This window comes from Trachemys scripta, chromosome 4, assembly GCF_013100865.1.
Source record: "Trachemys scripta elegans isolate TJP31775 chromosome 4, CAS_Tse_1.0, whole genome shotgun sequence".
Lineage (NCBI taxonomy): Eukaryota > Metazoa > Chordata > Testudines > Emydidae > Trachemys > Trachemys scripta.
The window spans coordinates 55,930,302-55,955,314 of record NC_048301.1 but is presented as its reverse complement, the minus strand read 5'-3'; the positions used below and the strand labels follow the sequence as shown (position 1 = coordinate 55,955,314).

Here is a 25,013-nt window from a genome sequence, read left to right as displayed (position 1 = left end):
AGTAATAACAACGCTATATATGGGCCTGCTTCTCCTCTCACTCTTATACCAGCGTAACTCCATTTATTTCAATTATGTATTATGTATTTGAAATGTATGTAGTTACTCCTGATTTATATCAGCAGGAGTGGAGACATCAGGCCCATGAGTTGCCCCATTGATAGTGAACTCTAATTCCTTGAAAGCAACAGGCGTCCGTCAATTCCAATAATCTGCCCCAAGGCATTTTTATAAAATTTTATTTTTTCAAATTTTTTTTATAAACACGGAAAAGAAAGCTGCTTACTGTGACACACACTCAGGGCGTCCAGAACTGTAAGTCACCTTGTTAGCCCTCTGCCTTTACAAAAGGGAGATTTGCGGATGCTAAACCAACTGACAACATCCTGCCACCCCAGTTGGTTAGCCAGCCTTAGGACTCTGTCAGCCCTTACTTTGCCTTGCAGGTAACACTTGGTGCATCCCAGTGCCCAACCCCGCTGGAAGAGCCTTCCCTTTGCAGTATCCAGCCCCTGCCACTAGACACTTACAAAAGCTTGTTAGCTCTTCTGGAGATTTACACTTTACTGTAATATTACAGCCCTGAGATGAAGTTACAGTAAAATAAACTTATTCTTGATTAAAAGTGAACAAAGATTTAAATGAGACTATGCAAAGATAATAGAAACAGAAAATGGTTACAAACAAAAGTATAACACTTTGTGGTGACTAAAAGTTAACTTGACAGGCTACAATCCTCGTCTAAGTTTCTCACCTAAAGGCACCTCTCAGCGTCACAAGCTGAGAATCCCTGGGTCCAAAAGGCACTGGCCTCTTTGTTCCCTCAGTGATGAATTCCCAAGGGGTTCTTTCCCCCTTCTTATAGTCCAGAAAACATTGGAAAGTATTCTTTTGCCATGTGCCCCCAGCCAAAGTTCTCCCCTGCTGGCATGCGGACACCATGTTATCTATGCTGTTTTCTCATCCTTGTGTTAATTTGCTTTTCCTGTTGACTTAATATGCTTGCTTTGAGTTTCTTTTACCATGCTCGATTGAGACCTAGGCAGACAGATAACATTCCATTGTCTAGGAAAACCTTGCCTATCAGCCCAGCCTGGGTTGAACATATTTTCAGTATACACTCAACTGTGTAATGGTTACTCACACATACATCACACAGTGATTGTGATGACTAGTGTGATATAAGTTTTTTCAACTGACACCTTACACTATATTCTTTACAGATAAGTACCATGACAGCAGTGTGTTAGGTGTAGTGAGTTTGTCAGGCCTGATAGCAGTTGCTGTTATATGACAGTGATCTCTTTGCCATTATGCACTGAGGGGCTTTTAAGGTCACCCTTACATTGCATAAAACTGATCTACTGTTAATCAAAATGCATAGGACTGAATGTAGTAGCAATGGGGAAATTACTGCTGTTCTTGGTAAGTCGGTTGAAACAATAATTAAAAATGTTCATGGTATCAGAGAGACTAACCAGCCGTTATAAAGGAAAATTGTGCCTCACTAATTGACCGTTCAAAAGGCCTTTGACAAAGTCTTTCACAAAAGGCTAGTAAGTAAATTAAATAGTCATGGGGTGGGACGCATAGTATTGTCAGGAAGCAGAAACTTGGATAGAAAAGAGGAGTTAAATGGTCAATAATTTAACAGGATGCCACAGGCTCCATACTATGACAGGTGTTGTGCAATATATACTCACTGAGCTGGAGCAGGGGGTGAAAAATGAAGTAGCCAAAATTTGCAGATGACAGTTTTTTAGACTAGTCAAGACTGAAAAATCATGTAAGGAATTGCAGCGGCAGCGGATTAGTTTGTGTTGAGGGGGGAAAAAACAGCGAAGAACTGCACCTTGGCAGGAGTAATTTGAACTACTCACCCACCTTACTGGGCTCTGAATTAACCGTAATAACTTAGGGAAAAGACCCAAGTATCACTGTGGATAGCTCAGTGAAGACCTTCCTCTCAAGTATCTAGTACTGACCACTGTCAGAGACAGGATACTGGATCCACTAGGCCACTGCTCTGCTCCTGGCTAGCCATTCTTATTCTTCTGTTAGACAAAGGAAAGAACTTGGTTATTGAAAATACTTGATGAGATGGTAATAAGTTTCTATAATGTTCATTTTAGCCTTTGACACCTTCCAAACCACCGGTAGTTGCAGACTGGGCCTCAGGCATAGCTCCAAAACCTGATCCAAAGACAATCAGCAAGCACGTTCAGAGAATGGTGGATGTAAGTGGCCATTTTACCATATATATTTGATTACATCCTGTATATGATAATATATATAATGAGAAGCTGCATACTGAAAACCAGACATCTTCAAAACTGTGCTGAGTCTATTTGTAAACAATGTGAAAAACATAGCATTGCTTGAAAGCACAATTTTATTATAGCAGTTATAGTCCCATAAAGGGTATCCGCTAACTGCACTGCTATTTAAACTGCAGCACACATTCATTCTTTGCTAAAGTTTGTTTTGATACAGTGTGTTTGTCGCGACTGGGACATGGGCGATCTGACCTAGTGGTCAGAATCAGGCCAGGTCACATATCGGAAAGTCAGAGTCTGAGACAGGCCAGAGGGCGAACTGGGAGTCAAATGTCAGGAGGCAAGCTTGAGAGCCAAACCACAAATCAGGAACCAGAGTTGGGCCAGGTCAGGATACTAGAAAGTCAAGCCAGAAGAGCAGAAGCAAGGTGGATCCCAGTTGTATGGACAACTTCCTGTTCCTGTGCTGGGTTTAAATAGGACTTTGGACCAATCAAGCTTCCAGGACTGGGGCACTCTGTCTGGGTTCAGCTTCGATTCTGACAACAGTTAGTAGGGCTCTCAAGGGCAGGTGGAACCTGATAGCTCCAATGAGCCCTACAGACCAGGATTCAAGTCCCATGGCCCCTGCCAGTGTTTCACATGTGTTTTCACAAATTGCTTGATAACAAGAATTTATGATGAGCTAGAGGAACTTTTAAAGTTAAGATTTAGGATCTGATTCTGCAATCCTTATATACTTAATAGATGCAAGCAGTCACATCAACTTTAATGATGCTACTCAACGGGCGCAAGGGTTGCAGAAATGGCCTTAATTCAGCCAGGTACTTAAGTATGTGGACAGTCCCACTGATGTCAATGGGACTGCCCCTGAGCTCAGAGTTAAGCATGTGGCTTACGTACTTTGCTGAGTTGGAGGCCTACAAGAGAGAAAGTAACTTTTGGCTTTTCTACACCTACAAGTTGTGCAGGTGCAAGTTATATTGGAGTAGTTAAATCGATCCAAGTATTTTGATTAAGTGCATTCACACCATTGCACTTGCACAGGTGCAGACATCACTGGGGTCGCACAGCCTTGTTGGCACGGAGAGGATTATAGTGAACGTTTCTAAGGAGGGAACTAGGAGACAGAGAGGCAGTGGGGCCTGGCAGCCCGAACTGAGTGTGTGGCAGGTGGTGATGTGTGGGAGAAGGCAGAAAACACCAAGCAGAGAAAGCAGGGGAAATGGTCAATAGTGTTTGTAGTGGAGATATGGGGATACAGAGAAGGGAAGGACACTTCTGCCCTCCCCCATAGCTGTTTCTGCCTGGTTTCAAATAACAAAGGCAGCAGGCACTGAGAATCGGAAGGAAGCTCCTGAGCTCAGAGCTACCCTCTTGTATGACAGGTACTGGCAGATGACCTTGTTTTGGGTGAGAGTTTCTGAGCTCTGTTTACACATGCTTCTTGCCCCAGAGAGCAAGGAAGTCAATTCTCTACCTTCAGGTCTTGGCAAATGTGCTAGGCATTATAGCCCCGTTGGTGAACCCAAGAATGCTCTGAAAGGTTTGGCATTCTAGTGGCTTGCAAATGGGGCTCTTGGGAGTTTGTAAAACGTCTTAAAGTCTGAGTGACTTTGGGACAAGCTGATGGCTAGATCGGGAGTGCAGAAAGGTCATCACAGCTCAGTTCATCAGTCACTGCTGCAGTGTAGGCTAGAAGTGGGAGGATTACTTGAACCGATGTCGCTACATTAAATGAAAGCATGTGTCTACGGTGCTACTCCATTGATTTAACACTCCCTCCAAGGTAGAGCTGCCCTGATAAAATAACCTGGGGAACTATTTTGGTTTAACTACAAAGCTCTAGCTCTGGGAGATGGTGTGTGCACATGCACGCGCCTACTCCCACTTTAATAAAGAGGGCTACATTGGCGCAACCGTTGTGTGTAGACCTGGCCATAGTGGCTTAGAGGGGGGAAAGGGGCTGAGTGTGAAAAACAAAGGGATCTGGGGAAGGGAAGTGCCACCATACCCAGGTAGTTTGGAGTTGCACACACTATGGAGCAATACAGAAACTGGTCCATGCTGTTTAGAATTTACGTTTACGTTTTGACATCAATCCAGAATGTACGATGGTTCTATAGACTTAAGCAGGGCAGGCAGCGAGAAAGGTCCTTGCACTGTTTCAAAGAAAACCATTAAAGTTTATTTTACACTGAATGACTAAAAAGCAATACATGTTTTTGTCTGGGATGCTAATATATTTTGAACTTAATTTTTTTTCCCAAAAAGGTGATAAGTAAGTTGTCCAACTTCATTATAATTTCCTCTATTATCATCTTATCCAGTCTGTCTTCAAAAATTATGACCATGATCAGGATGGATACATTTCTCAGGAAGAATTTGAAAAGATTGCAGCCAGCTTTCCATTCTCATTTTGTGTCATGGACAAGGACAGGTGTGTGTCTGCGAACCTCATTTTTACATCTGTTTCTGCATGTGAGCTTCGTAACAGATAGTTGTTGTCATAAGAGATGTTAAAATCACCCTTCCCTCTGCCAAAATGAAAGTGGAAACATAACTCACAAAAGCACCTTCTGAGTTAGTTGCAAATGACCTCGCCCACATGCAGCAAAATCAAACCGTTGTCTCTTGTGAGACTCCAATACTCTGCTTAGACCGATTGGAGAAAATTGAAGTGTAATATCTTAAAGAATATTTTATTGAATTATATTCAGTAACATTAACTGTATTGAACATTTTTCTAAGGTAAAACTGTGTCTCAGAACAGGCTTTTGTTGTTGTTGTTGTTAAAGACCATGTAGAGAACTAAAATATGTTTGGCGCAGACCAGTGAAACCTGTGTTTTGACCAAATGACAACAGATTTCTGTGTTAGCCAAAAATGTTCCTCAAAATATAGAAAAATGCAGCTGTGGTCATTTGGAGTTTCTTTGGCCTGCCAAGGATTAACATTAGAAAGCAGAGAAAATTAAAATTTGACTCTGCCAGAAATCCTTGGTGTATATCTTTCTTCCTCCTAAGAGAAAGCACGTTTTCTAACACCACATTAGAGATTGTAAAGAACAGTGTGAATTCCTGTTGGAAGGAATTATTCCCTTGCTTCATTTTTTTTTTTTGCTTTGTTTTGATAATTGCGCAGTGTTCTGAAGCTGTTGTGAGGTTGAATCTCACAAGATGCTATTTTGTTTAGTTGTATAAATTGCATTTTAATTCATAGATAAATGAGTTTCTGTAGAACCCATGACCAGCTAGGCCAGATTATTGAATAATTCTGACATCTATGGCTGTTAGAATTGGGGGTGGGAGATGTTAACTCTCCTTGTACTGTTGGAAAGCAGAGCCCCAATTAACCATATCTCTCATTTATTTTCAGGGAAGGTCTGATTAGCAGGGATGAAATAACAGCTTACTTTATGAGGGCTAGCTCGATCTATTCTAAATTAGGTCTTGGCTTTGCTCACAACTTCCAAGAGACCACTTACCTAAAGCCTACGTTCTGTGACAACTGTGCTGGATTTGTAAGCTTATTTTTTAAGTACATTACTTTAACATCTGTTAGCATAACAATATTTCTTCAGTCTAGTAGCAAACATTTATCATTTAATATTGAAATCTTAACATTAAACATGTAAATTGTCCTAATGACCATGTTTCAATAGAGGCTTTTCCCTCCTTAGTGGTGTTTTTGCTTCTCTAACATTGCTCCCTCTGCCTTGTGTTCTTCTGGCTGCCAAGGCAGCCGTGTTTCAAGCTACATCACTGTCAGGCAAGAGGTTCAAAGCCTAGAGTCTCCTTCTCCGAGTTTGTTGGGACTGGCCCAGCACTGAGCACAGCTGGGCCTGCTTCCTGTTTAGCAAAGGAAGATGGGGCAAGCTGACTGCGCTGCTCCCTGGTGACCAATTCCTGGGATCAGCATCATGCTGTTAGGGGGTGATGTCTGATATGCGTTAGTGATGGCTCCTGAGAGCGTGTCACAAGCTGGAGACTAGGCTTTACAAAAGCGCAATAGACGTGACTTGTAAGACCCCTGCTACTCCAATTCTGGAACCTCTTTGCAGATCAGCAGACACGGTTGACTGGCAAGAAAAAGTATCAGGCTTCAAAACAAATGGGTGGGCTTTTGTCACATTCTTATGCCTGGAGGGGGTCATCTGACATGCCAGAATTCAATGAAATATCTTAACACAAATATGCTTTTTTTCCCTTTGTCCCTGAACTCCAGCTCTGGGGAGTTATTAAGCAAGGATATAGATGCAAAGGTAATTACTACTTCCTTTTCTGTTGACTTAATGCATAGTTGTGAAGGTGCCCTGCAAAATTAGTAAGATTGTAGCCTGAGGGTACCATTACCTTTTCCATAGCCTCACTTCAATCCCCCATCTAAGGAGGCAGATCCCAGGGGTGTCTGCTGGCAGAGGAAGCCATGGCCTGAGATCTGGAGGAGGAGCAGGTGGCCCTCAGCTAGTTTGAGGTCGTAGGACCTCACATCAGATGGCCCTAGCCCTCTGCAAATCCCCACAGGATCTGTAATGGACACTCCTGTTTCACAGGGAGGCAAACCCCAGCTCCCAACAGAACTATGTGGGGAGCTCCACAATGGAAATCTTGCAGGGTTTTCCTTCCTCTGAATATGCTCCTGCAGGCTTTTGCATGGGAGAAGACAATGTGACCGTGCGATATTAAGTAGGCACCTGGGCCAGTTCCACTGTAATGTGTTGTACTTGGCTGAGTGTTTGCTAGTGGGATATCTTCAGTATAAAAGTGGTTTGAATGGTACATTGCACAGGGATGCAGTTGAGTATATTTACCTTCCATTTGTGGTTTCATACCATGCCTTGTAGAACATGTAAGAAGACCTCTGCAGTTTCCTGCAGTTTACAGTGTGGGAACGGATCTCAGATGTTGCAGCAAAACCACTAAATGCTACAAACCTTGTTTTACTTGTTTACAGACTGTGGAATGAACTGTCACAAGCAATGCAAAGACCTGGTTGTATTTGAGTGCAAGAAAAGATCCAAAAGCATGACTGCAGATAACAGCCCGACCTCAGCCCTCGCTTCTAGCCTCTGTCCTGTAGGAGTCAAAGAGCAATTCCATGGTGAGGAAGGTTCAGCTATCCAAGATCAAAGTGACCCCCAACATACTGATTGAATACCTGGGTGGTGGGTGAAGCTTCCCCTAGGGGAGGCTAGCTCCCTGTCCCGCCTCTTCCACCTACAGTTCTGCCACACTCCCCCTACTTTGCCCAGGCCCCCTCCACCGCCGCTCCCCACGTCCCTCCTCACCTCTCCTCCCCCACCTTGTAAGGCTCCCACTACCCGCCACATTCCTCCTCTCCTTACCCCCTCTGCATCCCTCCTCTTCTCCACCCCCCCTCCCCAAGGCCCCCACCACTCAAGCTCTCTGCGTCCCTCCTCTCCTCCATTGGGAGCGGGGAGGTGGGTGAAGATGGACGCAGAGAGCGGCAGGTGGGTGAGTCTTGTGGGGAGGGGGTGGAGGAGAGGAGGGACATGGCAAGCAGTGAGGATCTGTGGAGAGGCAGGGTAGAGGAGAGACTTACCAGGCAGTGGCAGGGGCCTTGGGGAAGAGCAGGAAGGGGAAGAGGCAGAGCGGGGTCACCACAACCCAGGTGTCTGGTGATAGCTATGCGAGGGAAGGCTTATACCCATCGCCTATGATTGAATAGCATTAGTTTATAAACACTAGAATTCTGTAACAACATATTGACTGCGGCTAGAAACAGACATAAGTAAACCTAGCTCTGGGTGCACCCACCACTATCCCTCTCCTGCTCACAATATTGCTAATTTTTTCAGTCCTGGTCATTTCCTGAGCAGAGACCTCTAGTTATGTGAAATTGTATGACATGCACAAATTCCCACAAGAGCTGAGCCGAGATGCTGCCCAACTTTTCTCAGCTGTGATTCAAAGGATCTGAGCCCAGCTGTCTGGCAGTGAAAGGCTGATGTGTTAACTAATTATGCCACCTTGTGACAAGCGGATTGCAGTGTGCTCTAGTTTCTACCATTTGGCAGGAAGCAATTGCAATATTAAATAAGTGGCTCAGGGTTAAATTCATATTTCGCTTCTGGGTTTCTAAAATCAACTCGTGTACACTTCATGTGCACCAAGAAAATTAAGAGCTGTAATTACATTCTTTTCTTCACGTCCCTAGGCGATTTCAAGCTCCCTCTTGGTCACCTTAACCAACCCCCTTACATTAATACTCAGCTGTACAGATCTTTACTAATTGCCCATTCTTTTCTGCCTATCTCAAGCAAGGAAACAAGGCTTAATCTCCGATCTAACCAGTTAAGCATCCAAAAGAAGAAGTGTTTCTCTTGAATGAGACCACAGGCTATTTCTTTTTTTGACTCAAATTTCCCCAAGATATTCACTCTCATCATCTTTGAGCTCTCCTGCTCTTTGCACATCGCCTTTGTCCGTAAATCTGCCTGTAACCACACCCCTGCATTGCCCATGTACACCACTGCTTTAACTGCTCTGATGGTGGAGTTCTCACCCATGCCGCCATATAAAATGTAAACATTTCATAGTGCTGGTAATTAACCATTAGAACGATTTACTAAGGGTCGTGATGGATTTTCCATCGCTAGCAATCTTTAAACCAAGGCTGGAGGTTTTTCTAAACAATATGCACTAGGAATTATTTTTAGGAAGTTCTATGGCCTGTGTTATAGAGGGCAGGCTAGATGATCAGAGGGGTCCCTTCTGGCCTTGGAAGCTATCAGACTGCTCTTACTGACCTGGTCTGTGGCCTCCCTCAGGCCCATCTCTCTTTCCAGACTCCAGAACATGCAGGGCTGTAACACATGCAGATATGGCCGTCCAAGTTGCCCCAGGTACAAAGAGCCACAGCTGCATCCTTCATTAGCTCCACTGACTCCCCGTTCATTTAAAAGTTCTCAAAATGTCTCTATTTCTCACCTCAAGTGCTTGCCCCACATAGTTACTGTAGTCAGACTTGGGTTGCAAGGTATCCAATTTTCAACCGAACACTTGGTCGAAAAGGGACCCTCCCCAGCCTGGTGAAAATGAGTGAGTGAGGGTGGGGGAGAGTAAGCGACACATGGAGGGGGGATGGAGTGAGTGGAGCCGAGCCTCGGAGCAGGGACGGGGCAAGGGATGTTCGGTAAGAAAGTTGGCAACCCTATCTGAAACCAACAGCTTCTGGTCCCACAATCACTGATTTCCCAGTCTCCACAGAGCTTGCCTTCTCTGTGCCAGTTAGGGCTAACCCCCGAATCCTCCATGCAGTATCCAGTCCCTCTCCCTGGACACTCACAATAATTACCAGGTAAGCTGTCCCCAAAGAAACAATGTACACACAGCTTGGCTGGTACATCTCAGGATCTGATCCTTTTGTAACACCACAGCACTGTAATCTACTTATATGCTTATTAACAAAGATTGATTTAAGAGATATTGATAAAGGATAATGAGTGGAAACATATTTAAAAAAGGAATCTGAGGTCTACACTTATTAATGGTTACCTTTCCTGTTTTATAAAGTAGATCTTCTCCCAAGGAGTCAGTTATGAGAAAGCTGCTGGTTTTCAGTCAAAACCAGGACCCAAGTTTTCATAACTATGGCCACACCCTTCAAGGGGTTTCCTCAGTAAGGGGATACCAAAATGGGAAATAAAAGGAGAAGCAAAAAGCCAAACTCATTGTTTTGACTCCACAGTCAGGATTCCCCCACCCCCACCCCACCATTGTGCAGCCTCCACGTTGTCTTCAGATACTCCTGCTGCTTTGAAATGCAAATGTCGCTCCCATTGTGTTTGGCTTACAGTGCTTAATCTACATATTAACCTAGGCAGACTCCTGAACATACATGCCTTTGTCTGGCAAAACCAGTTCTTCACTTCTGCGGGGAATAATACCTTGATACAAACCACAAGGACATAATTTTTTACATATAATCAGTGCATAGATATCACAACAATATTAATGATCAGCAAGATATTAGGTTTCATTTAAGATCTCACACAATGTGCGTTACTGATAAATGCCATGACAGCAACATCATAGATATAGTGAGTTTAGCAGGCCCAGCAGGAGTTGCTGTTACAGAACAGTGAGCCCTTTGCCAGTTGGTGTGGAGGAGCTCTTAGAGTCACACCCTTACCTCTCCATTTCTCATTCCCTCTGCTTTCATTTGTTGCTTTCATTTTGTAACTGCTGTTTAACTCAACAAACCATTTTGAGATCACTTACATGAAAGACATTGCAAAATGAAGTATTTAATTGCATCAGTTTTAGAGGGGCAAGCTAACACAAAAAGATTGTGATTTTTCCCCAAGGCCATGGGGAAAGGAAGGGTAAGTAAGGGGGTAGAGAGGTTGTTTTACCTTTGTATTTGGCACTGGTGTGACCACTGCTGGAATACAGTGTCCAGTTCTGGAGTCTACAATTCAAGAAGGATGTTGATAAATTGGAGAGGGTGTAGAGGGAGAGCCCAGAGAATAATTAAAAGATTAGAAAACATCCTTGCAGTGGCAGATTCAAAGAGCTCAATCTACTTAGCTTAACAAAGAGAAGGCTAAGGGGTGACTTGATTACGTTCTCTAAGTACCTACGTGGGGAACAAATATTTAATAATGGGCTCTTCAGTCAAGCAAACAAGAGATATAACATGATTGAATGGCTGGCAGTTGAAGTTAGACAAATTCAGATGGGAAGTAAGGTGTACACTTTTAATAGTGAGAGTAATTAACCATTGGAACAACTTACCATTCTCCATCAGGGGTAAATTTAAAATCAAGATTGGATATTTTTCTAAAAGTTCTGCTGTAGGAATTATTAGGAGGAAGTTCTCTAGTCTGTATTATTTCATTTTCATTCATAATACATAAAAGGTTGTTACAAGGAGGAGAGTGAAAAATTGTTCTCGTTAACCTCTGAGGATAGGACAAGAAGCAGTTGGCTTAAATTGCAGCAAGGGAGGGTTAGGTTGGATATTAGGAGAAACTTCCTAACTGTCAGGGTGGGTAAGCACTGGAACAAATTGCCTATGGAGGTTGTGGAATCTCCATCATAGGAGGTTTTTAAGAACAAGTTAGACAAACACCTGTCAGGAATGGTCTAATTATTACTTAGTCCTGCCTTGAGTGCAGGGGAGAGGGCTAGATGACATATTGAGATCCCTTTCAGTTTTACACTTCTTAAAGACAGCTAAATTTACAGTAATACTTTCCTAATAATACTTTTCCATGTAAGTAATTGTTGCAGTGGCTGCAGGGATTTTATGGGATTGTGAATCAGAGGGGAGGTGTCCACACTCTGGAAAAAGTTTAAGAGCCTGTGCTACTAGACCAAATTCAGAGAGATGTGAATATAAACACCATTTCAGATTAAATATTGCATAGTACATTGTTTTAAAAAGGCACCCTGAATGACTATGGCTATATATCTTCCTTCCCAATGCAGGTCTCCCATTAACTCAGTTCATTGTTTCTGTTCTGTAGGGCAGGAGGAAGGACCATTTACATTTCCTAATGAAGAAGTGGCTGAACACAATGAAGAGAGCAAGGACCGAACAATTATGCTTATGGGTGTCTCGTCCCAAAAAATCTCAGTGAGAGTGAAGCCAGCTGTTCTTGACAAGAGCACACAGACTGAGCCAGCACTGACAAATAGCGCTGTACCCAGTAGGCAGATAGAGAAGGAGCATGGGATGCCATCGGAAAATATTTATCTTCAGCCCGCAACACCATCCCCATGCCCAAGCCCAGTTCTAAGCCGCAAAAAGGCTTATGTAAAATGGGAAAACAAAGACTCAAGTCAGAAACGAAAGGATGAGCAGCACATCTATAAACCCTCATACCAGGAAGTGGAGCAGGTACTTACACAATGGACCACATTCTCCTTTATACTACAGTGGCACAGTAAAGAGGTCTTAAAGTTGATTTAACAATCTACTGTCACTTCAAGGGCCCTTTGCACTGCCAGGGTAATTAACTACTGGAACAATTAATAATGGATATTTGTAGAGTCTCCATCCCTTGAAAACTTTAAATCAAGATTGGATATATTTCTAAAAGATATGCACTAGATCAAGCGTAAGCTATTGGGCTTGATGCAGAAATCATTAGGCCTTGGTTATGCAGGAAGTCAGATTAAATGATCACAATGATCCCTTTCAGCCTTAAAATCCATAGGTGAAATCCTGGCCTCATTGAAGTCACTGGAGCCAGGATTTTACCCTATAAATCTAGTCATCAATTTTAGGGACACTCCAGACTGGGCAATAGTTTGCAAATTAGTTTCCACAGTGATGGTGTTGCCATTAAACTGTAAGCCACTATGCTCATGCCAGGTTAACCGTGCCTTGCCCAAAACTCTCTCTAGCTAAACAATAGCACTAACAAAACCAGACTTTACCATGAGAAAGATGTGAACTTCAAAATCTAAATGGGATCATTAAATATTATAATTTGTTTCTCTTTTTGCATTTCTAAAAAAAAAAATCCATAGGAAGTTAAAGCCTTCCCCACAAAAAACTCTGAATGCAACTTCAAGGTGATACAGTTAATTATAAAAACTCAAGAAATACAGAAGCTAAAGCTTCCATAAATAACCTTAACTCTGCAGAACAAAATTTAGCATTCTAGTCCCATTTTTCTATTTAAAAGAACAGGCAAGTGTATAACAGTTTATGTTCCAATATGTGCACATCATAAAATTGATTGGAAGGACAATATGGCCAAGTTCTCTTTGCTGTTGAAATATTACACTTTCCTGATTCTGATTTTTACTGTGTAGAAGTTGCATTAACACAGTTTTTTGCATTTACCACCTGGAAAGGTCTATTTGAGTGGTCAAAGAAAGAAAGAGATGACACTGGAGAACATGAGGCTGGAACCAATGAAACTGAAGTGAATATACAGAAAGAAAGACATTGAATGTGTGGGCTAGTCAGCTATGGAGAAAACAAGAAGGCTAATAGAAATAAGAAAGCTGGAAGGGAATGACAAGCACACGATTGTGAGGGTAAAAATTAAGAAAAAAATACCCCCAAAGAAATGTAAATAAGAGAAAAGAATAGCACGGCACAGATAGCAGCCGAGAATAAAACCAGAAGAGAGATAGATGAGGACTAATGAAAGAGAGAAAAAAAGAACTTTATAGAAATGAAAAGCATTCAATAGAGTAAAATGGACAAACCAGACAATCAGCAATGAGGAACTGTAAAATCTATTTACAATATTAACAATTGTAAAATAACTACATAGAAGCCCGAACCTAGATTGGGGCATTGTTCTAAGCCAGGTGTCGTCAACCTACGGCACACGAGACAATTTTTAATGGCACGCTGATGCCTATCGCCTGCCGGGGTCCCAGCCCCACTCAGCCCCCCTGCCCACCGCTCTCTCCTGCGGGGGCAGGAGGTTGGTCTTGCTGGCAGCCAAGCTCCCCCTCCCCCACTTCTTCCCCCAGCGTGGTGCTTTCCTGCCCCTCCTCCTCTCCTTCCCTGTGCCGATCAGCAGATCGCCCTTGTGATGGGGAGAGGGAGAAGCAGAGCTGCAGCGTGCTCACTGCTCCGGGGAGGAGGCAGAGAAGAGGTAGGGACAGGGTCTTGGGGAAAGTGGTGGAATCGGGGCATATCCCCTCCAGCCCCCTGCCGTGAGCTGCTCATGGCAGGGAGCTGGGAGCACCCCCATGAGCAGAGCACCCCAGCCCTCTGCCCTGACTCCCCACCCCCACACACCCAGCCTTCTGCCCTGACCCTGCACCCTTCCCCCCCCCACAGCCCTCTGCCCTGACTTCTGCACCCCCCCCCACATACCCAGCCATCCCACACCCTGACTCCTGCACCCCCTCACACACCTCCAGCCCCCATTCTGACTCCTGCAGCCCCCACACATCCCCAGCCCCCACACACCCCATGCCCTGACTCTTGCACCCCCCCACATCCCCACCCTGAGCACCAAACAGGAGGTTCTGCACCCCTCACACCAAATGGGAGCTGTCCCAGGTAAGCGCTCCACACCCAAACCTCTTGCCCCAACCCTGAGCCCCCTCCCTCATTCTAGCTCCTGGCCAGACCCTGCACCCCAACCTGCTCCTTCACCCCCAGCCCTGTGCTCAGTGCACTCCCATCCTCAGCTCAGTGCAGAGAGAGAGGAAGAGAATGGGCTCAAACCAGGGAAAGGTAAGTACCCACTATATGGGCAGGGCCGGGACCCCAGACCGGCAGCGGGCTGAGCGGGGCCGGCAGCTCAGCCCACTGCCAGGCTGGGGTCCTGGCCGCCGGCCCCACTCAGCCCGCTGCCTGTCTGGGGTCCCAGCTGCTGGCCCCTTGCCAGCCGGGGTCCCGGCCGCAGGCCCCACTCAGCCCGCTGCCGAACTAAGTGAACGGAACCCCAGGCCAGCAGCGGGCTGGCGACGTAAGATCAGCATTTTAATTTAATTTTAAATGACGCTTCTTAAACATTTTGAAAACCTTGTTTACTTTACATACAACAATAGTTTAGTTACATAATATAGACTTAGAGAGAGAGACCATCTAAAAAGGCATTAAAATGTATTACTGGCACGCGAAACCTTAAGTTAAAGTGAATAAGTGAAGACTCGGCACACCACTTCTGAAAGGTTGACAACCCCTGTTCTAAGCACTGTACAAAACACATAGTAAGAAACAGTTCTTCAAATCCTTGTCTGTGTGGATCCCGCTGTTATTGGTGCACATGTGTTCCATGAAAATGAGTTTCAAACTTTCTGGTAAGCAGTGTCCATTGGGGCCACACCTGTGCCCAGTACGTGCTTGTGCCCCCACAATCCTAAGGCATAAATGGCCACAAAAACTCAGTATGGGCAGTAAGGTGGGAACTGTGGCGTCCTCCTTTCACTTGCAACTAGTCTGATAGGTTTTTGTTAATAATTGCATATATAGATATAGATTATTAGTTAATAGTTTTTCTGCCCATTTGGCAGCTTTCCATTCCCCTTTTGTCTCAGGGAATGTTCTTAGATATTTGTGCCTTATCACCCCTATGATAGACTCCAAACCCTCAGCACTCGAGTTCTACCCTTTCTACAACAGGCTGATTCCTACCCTCGCCCCCACATACTTAGCTGATGACCCACCGCAGATGTCTTGTGTGCTTGGTGGAATCATATATTCTCAATTATTGTTCAATGTGCACATCCTTGTCTACTCAGACCAGAAAACTGAAAGAATCTCACCTAAAACTGTAGCTGTAATAACAGTCCATGAGGGGTACCTCAGATCCTGAGAGACCTTCCCTGGACCCAAAATAACATCCCCAGAGCCAGACGTCGCACTCCCACAGTGCTTTGGAGACTGTACTCCCCAAGCTCCAGCTCCTGGTGGTACCAAGAAAAAGCCTCAAGATCAGTGCCATCCTTGGGACGTCATCCTGGTAGTGCACACAGCTCCAGTTCAGGACCCAGATAGTGACACCACCAGACATGGTAGATCCAAGACATGACCCAGGGCCAGATGACACTGCCATTCTCTTCCCTGGAACGGAATAGAGCAAATGCATTTAAGAGGAGCCTGGAGCCCTGTGACTCTGATAACTCTAAGGCCAAGAACATAGATCAGCTCAAAAAAGTGACCCTGACAAGCTCACCATCTCCCTCAGGACAAGGGGAGGCCGCTTCAGCTTCAACAGCAGTATTGACTGCCTCAGCAATGATAGAATCCTCAGATGCTGGAGTCTCTCTCAATACCACAAGACCTTTTACTCTCTGGTACAAGGCTCAGTTAGCCATCCTGTTCCCTGCCCTCAGGGAACCCTCCAGTGCTTAATTTGTGCTGGGGCTCAGCCTGGCACCTCTAGGCTTGGCTGTTCATAGCCCCGGCACCTCTGGGCTCCAGCCAGCTGCTGCCACTCTCCAGCCACCCAGCTCTGAAGGCAGCGCCACCACCAGCAGCAGCGCAGAAGTAAGGGTGGCAACACACCAAACCATGCCATCCTTCCTTCTGCCCTGCTGCTGGTGGCGGCGTTGCCTTCAGAGCTGGGCGCCAGGCCAGCTGCTGCTGCTCTCCGGCCACTCAGCCAGTGCTTAATTTACGTCAGGGCTTTCTGGGGCTGAGCCGTGGCACCTCTTTCATTACAAATTAAGCACTGGAACCCTCCTCCTCAGTGCTGATCCTATCAGCACTTTCTACAGACCCGACTTATTCCTCATGTTCCCCATCCTCCTACCTCCACCCAGCTTCTGCTAAGGAGCATTCCCATGCTCTTAAGAGCCGAAGTATAGGGATATCACCCCAGTTTCCCTTAAGGAAAGGCACATTCCCCCATTACATGGTTGAAAGACTTTGGAACACTACTTCTCCTTCTCAGTTTTTCTTCCCTTCCTGGCTTTATTGGGCATACTGGGGTCCAGTCTCTCATACCTCTAGGTCCGTCCCACTCTCCTGTACCTTCAGCTAGAAAAAGACCAAGATCAACTTCCATGCAAAAGGCAGCGTCACCCACACACCACAGATACATCTATACATATGGTGGCATGGAGAGTACGGACACTACATGTCCAGCGAGACATGGCTTAGGCCAGTAGAGTGCCCTACTCGCAGGAACCCCCAGGATAGATACTCTACACGGCTCTTTACACCCAAGCAGTGCCTCCAATGTCTACACGCTGCTATTTTTAGCAATGTAACGTCCTGCTACCTCCCTGCTGCTGGAGTCTTTCCCTGCCACGGTGAGAGCCTCCGGCAGCAGGGAAAGGTTCTGGCAGGGGGTGGGGGAAGAGGCACCCTTGGAGCCTTTTCTCACTGCAGTGAGGCTCCCTGTTGTTGGAGCCTTTCACTGCAGCAAGGAAAGGCTCTGGCAGGGGAGACAGTGGGGAAAGGCAGGAGCTGCTGGAGTTGTTCCCTGCAGTATGTAGCTACACGTGTGGTGCCCGTACGCCACACACTGCTATCAGTGTAGACACAGCCACAAAGTCAAAGAGTCAGGGCCTGAATATGAAGAGGAGGATTCCTCCAGAGATCTGGTAGATGAAATGATAAAACAACCTGCTGCTCATTCATTACCATCTCCTGCTGAGGCAGTCACCCCCATACTGATCCTGCCTGCAGCTGATTTTAGAGCAGTGGTTTTCTAATTTTTTGAGCTGAGCCCCTCCCCCCCTTCTTTGGAGTTCAAATTTTTGGTTGTGCCCCATCCCCAATACAGACAAAAATAGAAAAAAGAAAAAAAAAAAAAGAGTCGGGGTGGGGCTTCCTCCCTGAGCCCTGCTGTGAGGGGCTGGCCAGAGCCACCTGCCATTGCCGCTCCCCTCCCTCCCACCCGAACATTCCTCCATGCCCACCAGGGGGGCATGCCCCACAGTTTGAAGATTTTTGTTTTAGGGCATTTCAAGACCTGCTTGAGAGAATAGCCAATACTTGAGTTATCGCTTTCAGTGCGCCAAGAAAAGCCACCAAAGCGCTCCTGCATTCTCCATTCCCAGATGATAGCTAGAATGGCCATGCCTGTCAGTGAAGGCATCTTAGAGCCAGCAAAGGACTCATGGCAGACACTGGCCTCAACTCCTCCTATCTCTGAGGGCTTAGAGGAGTTACCAAGTACCTGCAAAAGGGATATGAATGTCATTTCTCACCCTACTCTGGGCTCTCTTGTGGTCTCAGCAATATTAGAAAAGTCCTAACAACCAGCCCTGAGTCGGTCCAGTCCCAAGGAAAATGATCTATAGAGGTTGGACTTATTTGGTAGAAAACCATATTCCTCAGTATCCTTGCAACTTATTACTTGCCAAACATAACAGGCAGGGATAAGGTTCTTCCTTTCTCGATCTCTCTCGAGACCAAATAATAGAACTGAAGGCGGTGAAGCAAAAGGTCAATAGTGGCCAAGACCTCTCACCAAGCTGCATCCAATGCACCTGTTCGATTCCTGGCCACAGCAATAACAAAGCATTCTGGCTCCAGCCATCAGGAATCCTGAAAGAGGTCCAGTATACTATTCAAGGAGCCTGATCTCTTCCATTCCCAAATTGATGAGGCTTTAAGATCTCGAACCAACCACATCAATAAGGTTTTACTTAAAGCTACTAGGTCATCTTGCTTCATGCATGTATGTGGTGCTTCTTGCCAGATTTTGCATATGTCCACTGCAGTCCTGGCTCAGAATTGTGTCGCAGCCTTCTAGATACCCCACGGACTCTTATCACAGTGCTATATTGTGGACTTTCTCAAATGGTGGATGAACCCCAGCACGAGGAGAGGAGATCCATTTCAGACTTTATGCCCATCACTAACAGTAGTCACAGATGCTTCTACGACACTGTGAATCAGGTCCCAAAGCAATGCCTGCCTTCACATTAACATCCTGGAGTTTTGAGTGATCAGGCCGGCTTTCAAGGAGTTGTCACTGACCGAGGAGCCTTGATGGACAATACATCTGCAATGTTCTTCATGAGACAAAATGGTGCTCACGCCTCCCTTTGTCAAGAAGCAATAATTTTCTGAAACTGGTGCGTCACTCACAAAATAACCCTGGGCTGCCAGAGCTGATGCCATATTTGGAAGGGCTGTTCTCAGTTCTCTTTTTGACTAAGTTAGCTAGTTAGACAAGACTCCTCAGTATGTCCTGTGAGAATTACTGCTTGCTAGCCAGCACCAGTGGGATCCACATGGACAAGGACGCAAAGAGGAAAGAACAGTTACTTATACAGTTACTGTAGTTTTTTGCAAAGTCTTGTCCATGTGGATCCCATGACCCACTCTTCATCCCTGCTCCTTTGGAGTCCTTATCTCTGGGATTCTGAATTACTGAGGGAGCAGAGCTGGTTGGATCCATACAGCCTGTTGTATGTTTAGCTGGGGATGGTGGAAGGGAGGGGTGAGTATGTTTAGGGTGCAGGTACAGCCCCCAACACACTACATGCTAGAAGAGTCTGATCTTGTGCACATGGGGCACAAGCACACCAACAATGAAATCTGCACAGACATCGCATCTTGCAGAACCACATCTACTGTAAGGTAGGTAACAGTTCTCTTCTTACAAGCTTACCTGATCCAATTCACATTGAAGTCAATGGAAAAACTCTTATTCTTCCCTGGGAGTTGGATCGGGCCCTAAACTGAAAAGACAGATAAAGGTGGGAGAAAGCAAGCATTGCTTACCCCCGTTTTACTGAGAAGGACTTGAGGCACAGTGCTATTAAGTGACTTGCCTAAAGTAATGCAGGAAGCCTGTGACACATCCAGGAATTAAACCCAGATCTGAATGTCTGTCCAGTGCTTTAACCACAAGATGGTCCCTTCCTCTCACAAAAGTTGACCAATTCAAATGAAAACTGAAATGGTTAAAATCTTAACTCCAATCAGCATCACTGTCCTAAAATCTCAGGCAAGCAAAAATAAAGCAAGCTCACTTCAGTTTGCAGTCAGCCAGGACTTTGTGGACCTTTGCATATTAATGCAAATGAGGAAATGGTTCAATTAGTAAACTGTCATTACACTAGGTAGTGGAATCAAGAGACAGCCTCCTGCTGCCCTATGAAGCCTTCAGTCTTCGTGAAAAAACATCAAAATACTAATCCATGTTATATCTACCTACCAACCCAAGCAATGTCCAAAACTAAACCCTCTCCCACCCATCCTTGAAATACGGACTCCGACCTACCACCCAAATCTTCTCCATCTTTTTTGCATCTCCTATGCACCAGGTGGTTGAAAGCTCAGTACACATTTAGAACAAATATATTCTGCATGAGTCATATTGAAAAATACTGGTTCCAAACATGAAATGGTTAATTTACCAGGTAACCAAATACATTCTTTAGAGATGCAAACAGAAAATTAATTGCCATTTGGCTCATACTGATCTTTTTTGTTTAACATGCCATTTACTGTTCAGTGCATAATAACCATTTGGAGAATAGTTAAATAGTCTCTCACGGAAAATGTGAGATGCCAATCAAGCAAGTGCACCAGCAAACAGGGGTGAAATCTCGATTTAAAAAAACTAATACCATTCATATGACGCCTGCCATTCTCTGTTTTTGTTTAGGAAAGAAATATTCTAAAGGCAGAAAATGAAGCTTTAAAGATTCAGCTTAAACAGGCACACAAAACAATTGAATCTCTCAGTATTCAACGCAGAAATCATGTCTTGGATAATACACAACACAGAGACTGCGCGTAGCTGACAAGGCACAAGCTCTCCTCTGGATGAATGTAAAAGGAGAGGGCTTTTTGAACTGTGACAAAGCTGCTGTATTCAAGTGAACAGGAAACAGAGACTGAAAGATTTTAAACAGAAATATACTCTGTTGAATCAGCGTATTTTGCCTGTTCAATATACTGCTGAATGTATAAATGTGTTCCTTTCTCTGACAGTTTAAAATAATTTATCTTCTGAACCCGGGAATTAATACGTTCTGGAATCTCTCTCAAGAAGGGTGATATAGGCCCTGAAGTTTATATTTATCATCAGTAAGCAACTTCCATGTCCAATATGGATGATGCGACTCTACAAATAGCTACTGTTTCTATCAAGTGCCCAGTGCCCACCTACAAGTGTTCCAACAAGGTATGTAATTAAGCAGACACCATCAACTCAAATTTGGCCCAGATTCAGGTTTTCTAACAAACATTTGATAAATCTAAGACTTTTGAGCAATTTTTGATAAGATAGAAATTTCATGGTCCCAATCATCGCTGCATTAAGAACTGGAAAGTGCAACTGAGTTCATTGATTTTCATCATCCAACATTAGAAATACGAACTGTCAGTAAGCAGTGAAATGATTTTAAGTCTTTCCTTTTTAATGCTCTAAGATGTGGTATATAAATATTTTTATAACTGATTAAAATTAAGCGTTCCTTTAAAATCCTCGCTTTCTGAGCTGGCCACACTTTAAACCCTGCAAAACTAAAAATTATAGTGCCTCATACAGAGCACGAGACTAGAGATTTCACACTGGAGTATTGCTTCTACTTTAATGTCCCATGCTACCATTCAGGTCAAATAGTCTTGATACTGGCCCTGCTGGCTCAGTGGTTAATGGTTGAAGACAGATTTTATTGACAGGAGGAAAAGATGTTGGCTATTTTCTTTAACTTCTCTCCATCTTTCAGTCCTTCATTTATAAGCGTGCAATATGTTCTTATGTTTCAAGACTTAATCATAAGATACAAATATTAAAATTAAGGAAGGGGAATTTTCAGTCCATGACAGCATTTAACTGTCATGGCCTCCAACTATGGAACCTATCAAAGTTGGGGAAGTACAAAGCTCCTCACCATTGACAGCCTTCCTCTATAGCTTAATTTATTATTTATTATTTTTGGCACATCTAAGGGTACCCGCCAAGGACTAGGACTCTAGTGGGCTAAGCACTGTACAAATAACTTGAAGGCACTCCCTGCCCCCAAGAGCTCATGAGCTAGGATTTGTTGGCATAAATACAAAACAGACTTTGTATGTGATTATTATGTGGTTGCCAGCATTTCGGAAAAAAGTGGCCGTGGAACAATTCTGAGAAGGCGCGGGGGGTGGTGGGGGGAGAGGAAGAGAGGGAAGGGAAGAAGTTGCATGTACATCATGGGGAATTTCAGGTTATGTTCTTGTGGGTAGTTTAGTTCACTAACGGTTCAGCTAAGCAACCAGAATCCACAGCAAACGTGTCTCTCCATCGTGAACCCATCCCTCCCCAGAGAATCTCCTCTTCCTGCTCCTTACCTGCAGTTGTCTTTTTGGGAGGAGGACTGAAGGTCTGTATTTCTCCACTTGCATGGGAAAGAGGCATCTACTTCACACTACCAGGGAGCCTCTAGCCTTCATCTCTTTTTGTCTCTCTTGTGTTTCCTGAATCCCTTAGGGTCCTCCTGCCCTGTCCCCATTCTGTATTGAATCCATGTACTTTTTCCTGGCCCCAGTCCCTGAGCAATTAATCCCCTTCCCCAAACATGCCATCTCAAAATTCACTGCTTCCTCCATCTCTCCCCTCCCCCTCCTTACATGTGTGTTAATTTGGTGCAATAAACAAACAGTCTCTTTCTAACAGGAGTCCTCAGCAGCAAGAAGTTCTGCTCTGCCATTAAATTTCCTGCCTGACTCTCAGGACCCTGCTACACCTGCTCTTCTGCACACATTCTCCCTCTCAGGTCCTAGGTCACTGGCTGGAGCATCAGCTTGCTAAGGCCATTTGTAAAGTTCTTCAACTGCCTTGTCTAAAAATCCATGCCAGTGTGGGTCAGATTTTTGACACAGACTATTAATTTGTGCATGTGGAACCGGCATTTGGGGCTGTACCTAGCTCCCACTGAAATCAACAGCAAAACCTCCATTGGCTAAACTGGGAAAAAGAACAAGCCCTACCACAAGTCACGTAACTGCATTTCTGATTTTTGCACAGGTATAAAAATATCTCCCATTGTTTCTGAAACTAGGTTCTTGTCTGTAGTTCTGGTATCCCTGTATGTCTGTGATAGTGCAAGAAACACTCTTTATAGGAGAGAGCTCCCCAGCCTGTGCCCTTTTGACCAAGAAGCCTGAGTGCTGGAGGTTTCAGACACTCTCCTTTCGCTACCTCATCTTAGAGGCTGAAGGTTGCTGTACCTCCCTGGGATGATCTGCCTGGAGTTCCCAAACAGTCTAGTTTTCAAAAGTCTGATGCTCATTTACAAGGTTCCTTTACACTGCTCTACCGGCATAAAGGTGTTCTAATGTAAATACATTTCAGGGGGTGTAAATTTAATTAAGAATAGAGAGGAATAGACATAGGCTCTGTATACGGTATTTAATCTAACACTGTAAAATTCAGCTAGATAGGTTCTCCTTATGACAAACTCTTAGAAATATGATGTATTTTTATTTGCTGTGGGCATGTCTATCCAGGGAAATTCAGATTAAGGTAAAGCGTGAATTTAAAGCAGAATAGCTATTCTTGATTAACTCCCTTAACCCATTTTAGATTAAGCTAATTCAGAATAAGGCACTCTTATTCCAGATTAAAAACATCTACACAGGGAGTTAATCAAGAACAACTTTAAATTTAAATCCAACCTTAATCTGAACTTCCCTATAGACAAGCCCACAAAAAATAAAAATTCGAGCTGTCAAGGAATTTAAAAAAAATTAATCGGGATTAATTGCACTGTTAAACAATAATGGAATACTATTTATATAAATATTTTTGGATGTTTTCCATAATTTTCCAATAAATTGATTTCAGTTACAAACACATAATACAAAGTGTACAGTAGTCACTTTATATTTATTTTTATTAAAAATATTTGCACTGCAAAAATAAAAATAGTATTTTTCAATACACCTAATAAAAGTACTATAGTGCAATCTCTTTATCATGAAAGTTAAACTTACAAATGTAGAATTATGTACAAAAAATAACTGCATTGAAAAACAAAACAATGTAAAACTTTAGAGCCTATGAGTCTACTCAGTCCAACTTCTTGTTCAGCCAATCGCTTAAACAAGTTTGTTCACATTTGCAGGAGATAATGCTGCTTGCGTCTTGTTTACAATGTCACCTGAAAGTGAGAACAGGCGTTCGCATAGAACTGTTGTAGCTGGCATTGCAAGATATTTACGTGCCAGATGCTAAAGATTCATATGTCCCTTCATGCTTTAACCACCTTTCCAGAGGACACGTGTCCATGCTGATGATGGGTTCTGCTCGATAACAATCCAAAGAAGTGCAGACTGACGCATGTTTTCATCATCTGAGTCAGATGCCACTAGCAGAAGGTTGATTTTCTTTTTTGGTGGTTCGGGTTCTGTAGTTTCCGCATCGGAGTGTTGCTCTTTTAAGACTTCTTGAAGCATGCTCCATATCCCGTCCCTCTCAGATTTTGGAAGGCACTTCAGATTCTTAAACCTTCAGTTGAGTGCTGTAGCCATCTTTAGAAATCTCACATTGGTACCTTCTTTGCGTTTTGTCAAATCTGCAGTGAAAGTGTTCTTAAAACGAACAACATGCCAGGTTATCGTCCGAGACTGCTAGAACATGAAATATATGGCAGAATGCAGGTAAAACACAGAGCACTAGACATACAATGCTCCCCTAAGAAGTTCAGTCACAAATTTAATTAACGCATTACTTTTTAAACGAGCATCATCAGCATGGAAGCATCTCCTCTGAAATGGTGCCAAAGCATGAAGCGGCATACAAATGTTTAGCATATCTGGCATGTAAATACCTTCCAATGCTGGCTACAAAAGTGCCATGCGAACGTCTGTTCTCGCTTTCAGGAGACATTGTAAATAAGAATACCAATGCGGAGATCTACAAGATGTGACCGGGATCGACTCCTCCCTGCTGGCACCATGGCAAAAGATCAATGCCTTGAACACCTTCCTGATCCCCCGTATCTCATTTATCCTGAGGGGATCTGCCGTGATGAAGGTACCTCTGAACAAGACAGACAACACCATCCAGCAGCTGGTGAAGAAGTGTATGTTTCTTCCCCAGGCGCCAGCAATGAACTGGTGTACATCTCGCACAGGCAGGGCGGTGCCAACATCACTCGAATGGCTGATCTGTGCGACATTGCCATGATCACTCACACTCTCTGCCTTCTGACGTGCCCGGACGCCATGGTGAGGAACATCACAGAGAGTGCTCTAAAGGATGCTGTCAAGAAGCAAATCGCCAGGATCCCCTCCAACCAAGATGTTGCCACCTACCTGAGCAGCTCGCTGGAAGGTGAATTTGGAAGAGACAGGGGAGACTTTGCTTCGCTCTGGACTCGTGCCCAC

General features: G+C 44.3%; 1 protein-coding gene across 3 annotated transcripts in view; it reads left to right on the top strand.

Annotated features, from left to right (window-relative positions):
* Nucleotides 1–23,404, top strand: part of RASGRP1 (RAS guanyl releasing protein 1) — a 73,045-nt gene extending 49,641 nt beyond the window's left edge. For all 3 annotated transcript variants that reach the window (XM_034768972.1, XM_034768971.1, XM_034768970.1), the window contains 7 exons: nucleotides 2,133–2,237; nucleotides 4,607–4,716; nucleotides 5,655–5,799; nucleotides 6,504–6,540; nucleotides 7,233–7,379; nucleotides 11,773–12,146; nucleotides 20,302–23,404. In XM_034768972.1, coding sequence (XP_034624863.1) covers nucleotides 2,133–2,237; nucleotides 4,607–4,716; nucleotides 5,655–5,799; nucleotides 6,504–6,540; nucleotides 7,233–7,379; nucleotides 11,773–12,146; nucleotides 20,302–20,436 — 1,053 coding nt within the window. In that variant the 3' untranslated portion in view covers nucleotides 20,437–23,404. The remainder of the gene's footprint in view (nucleotides 1–2,132; nucleotides 2,238–4,606; nucleotides 4,717–5,654; nucleotides 5,800–6,503; nucleotides 6,541–7,232; nucleotides 7,380–11,772; nucleotides 12,147–20,301) is intronic.
* The last annotated feature ends 1,609 nt before the right edge of the window (nucleotides 23,405–25,013 follow it).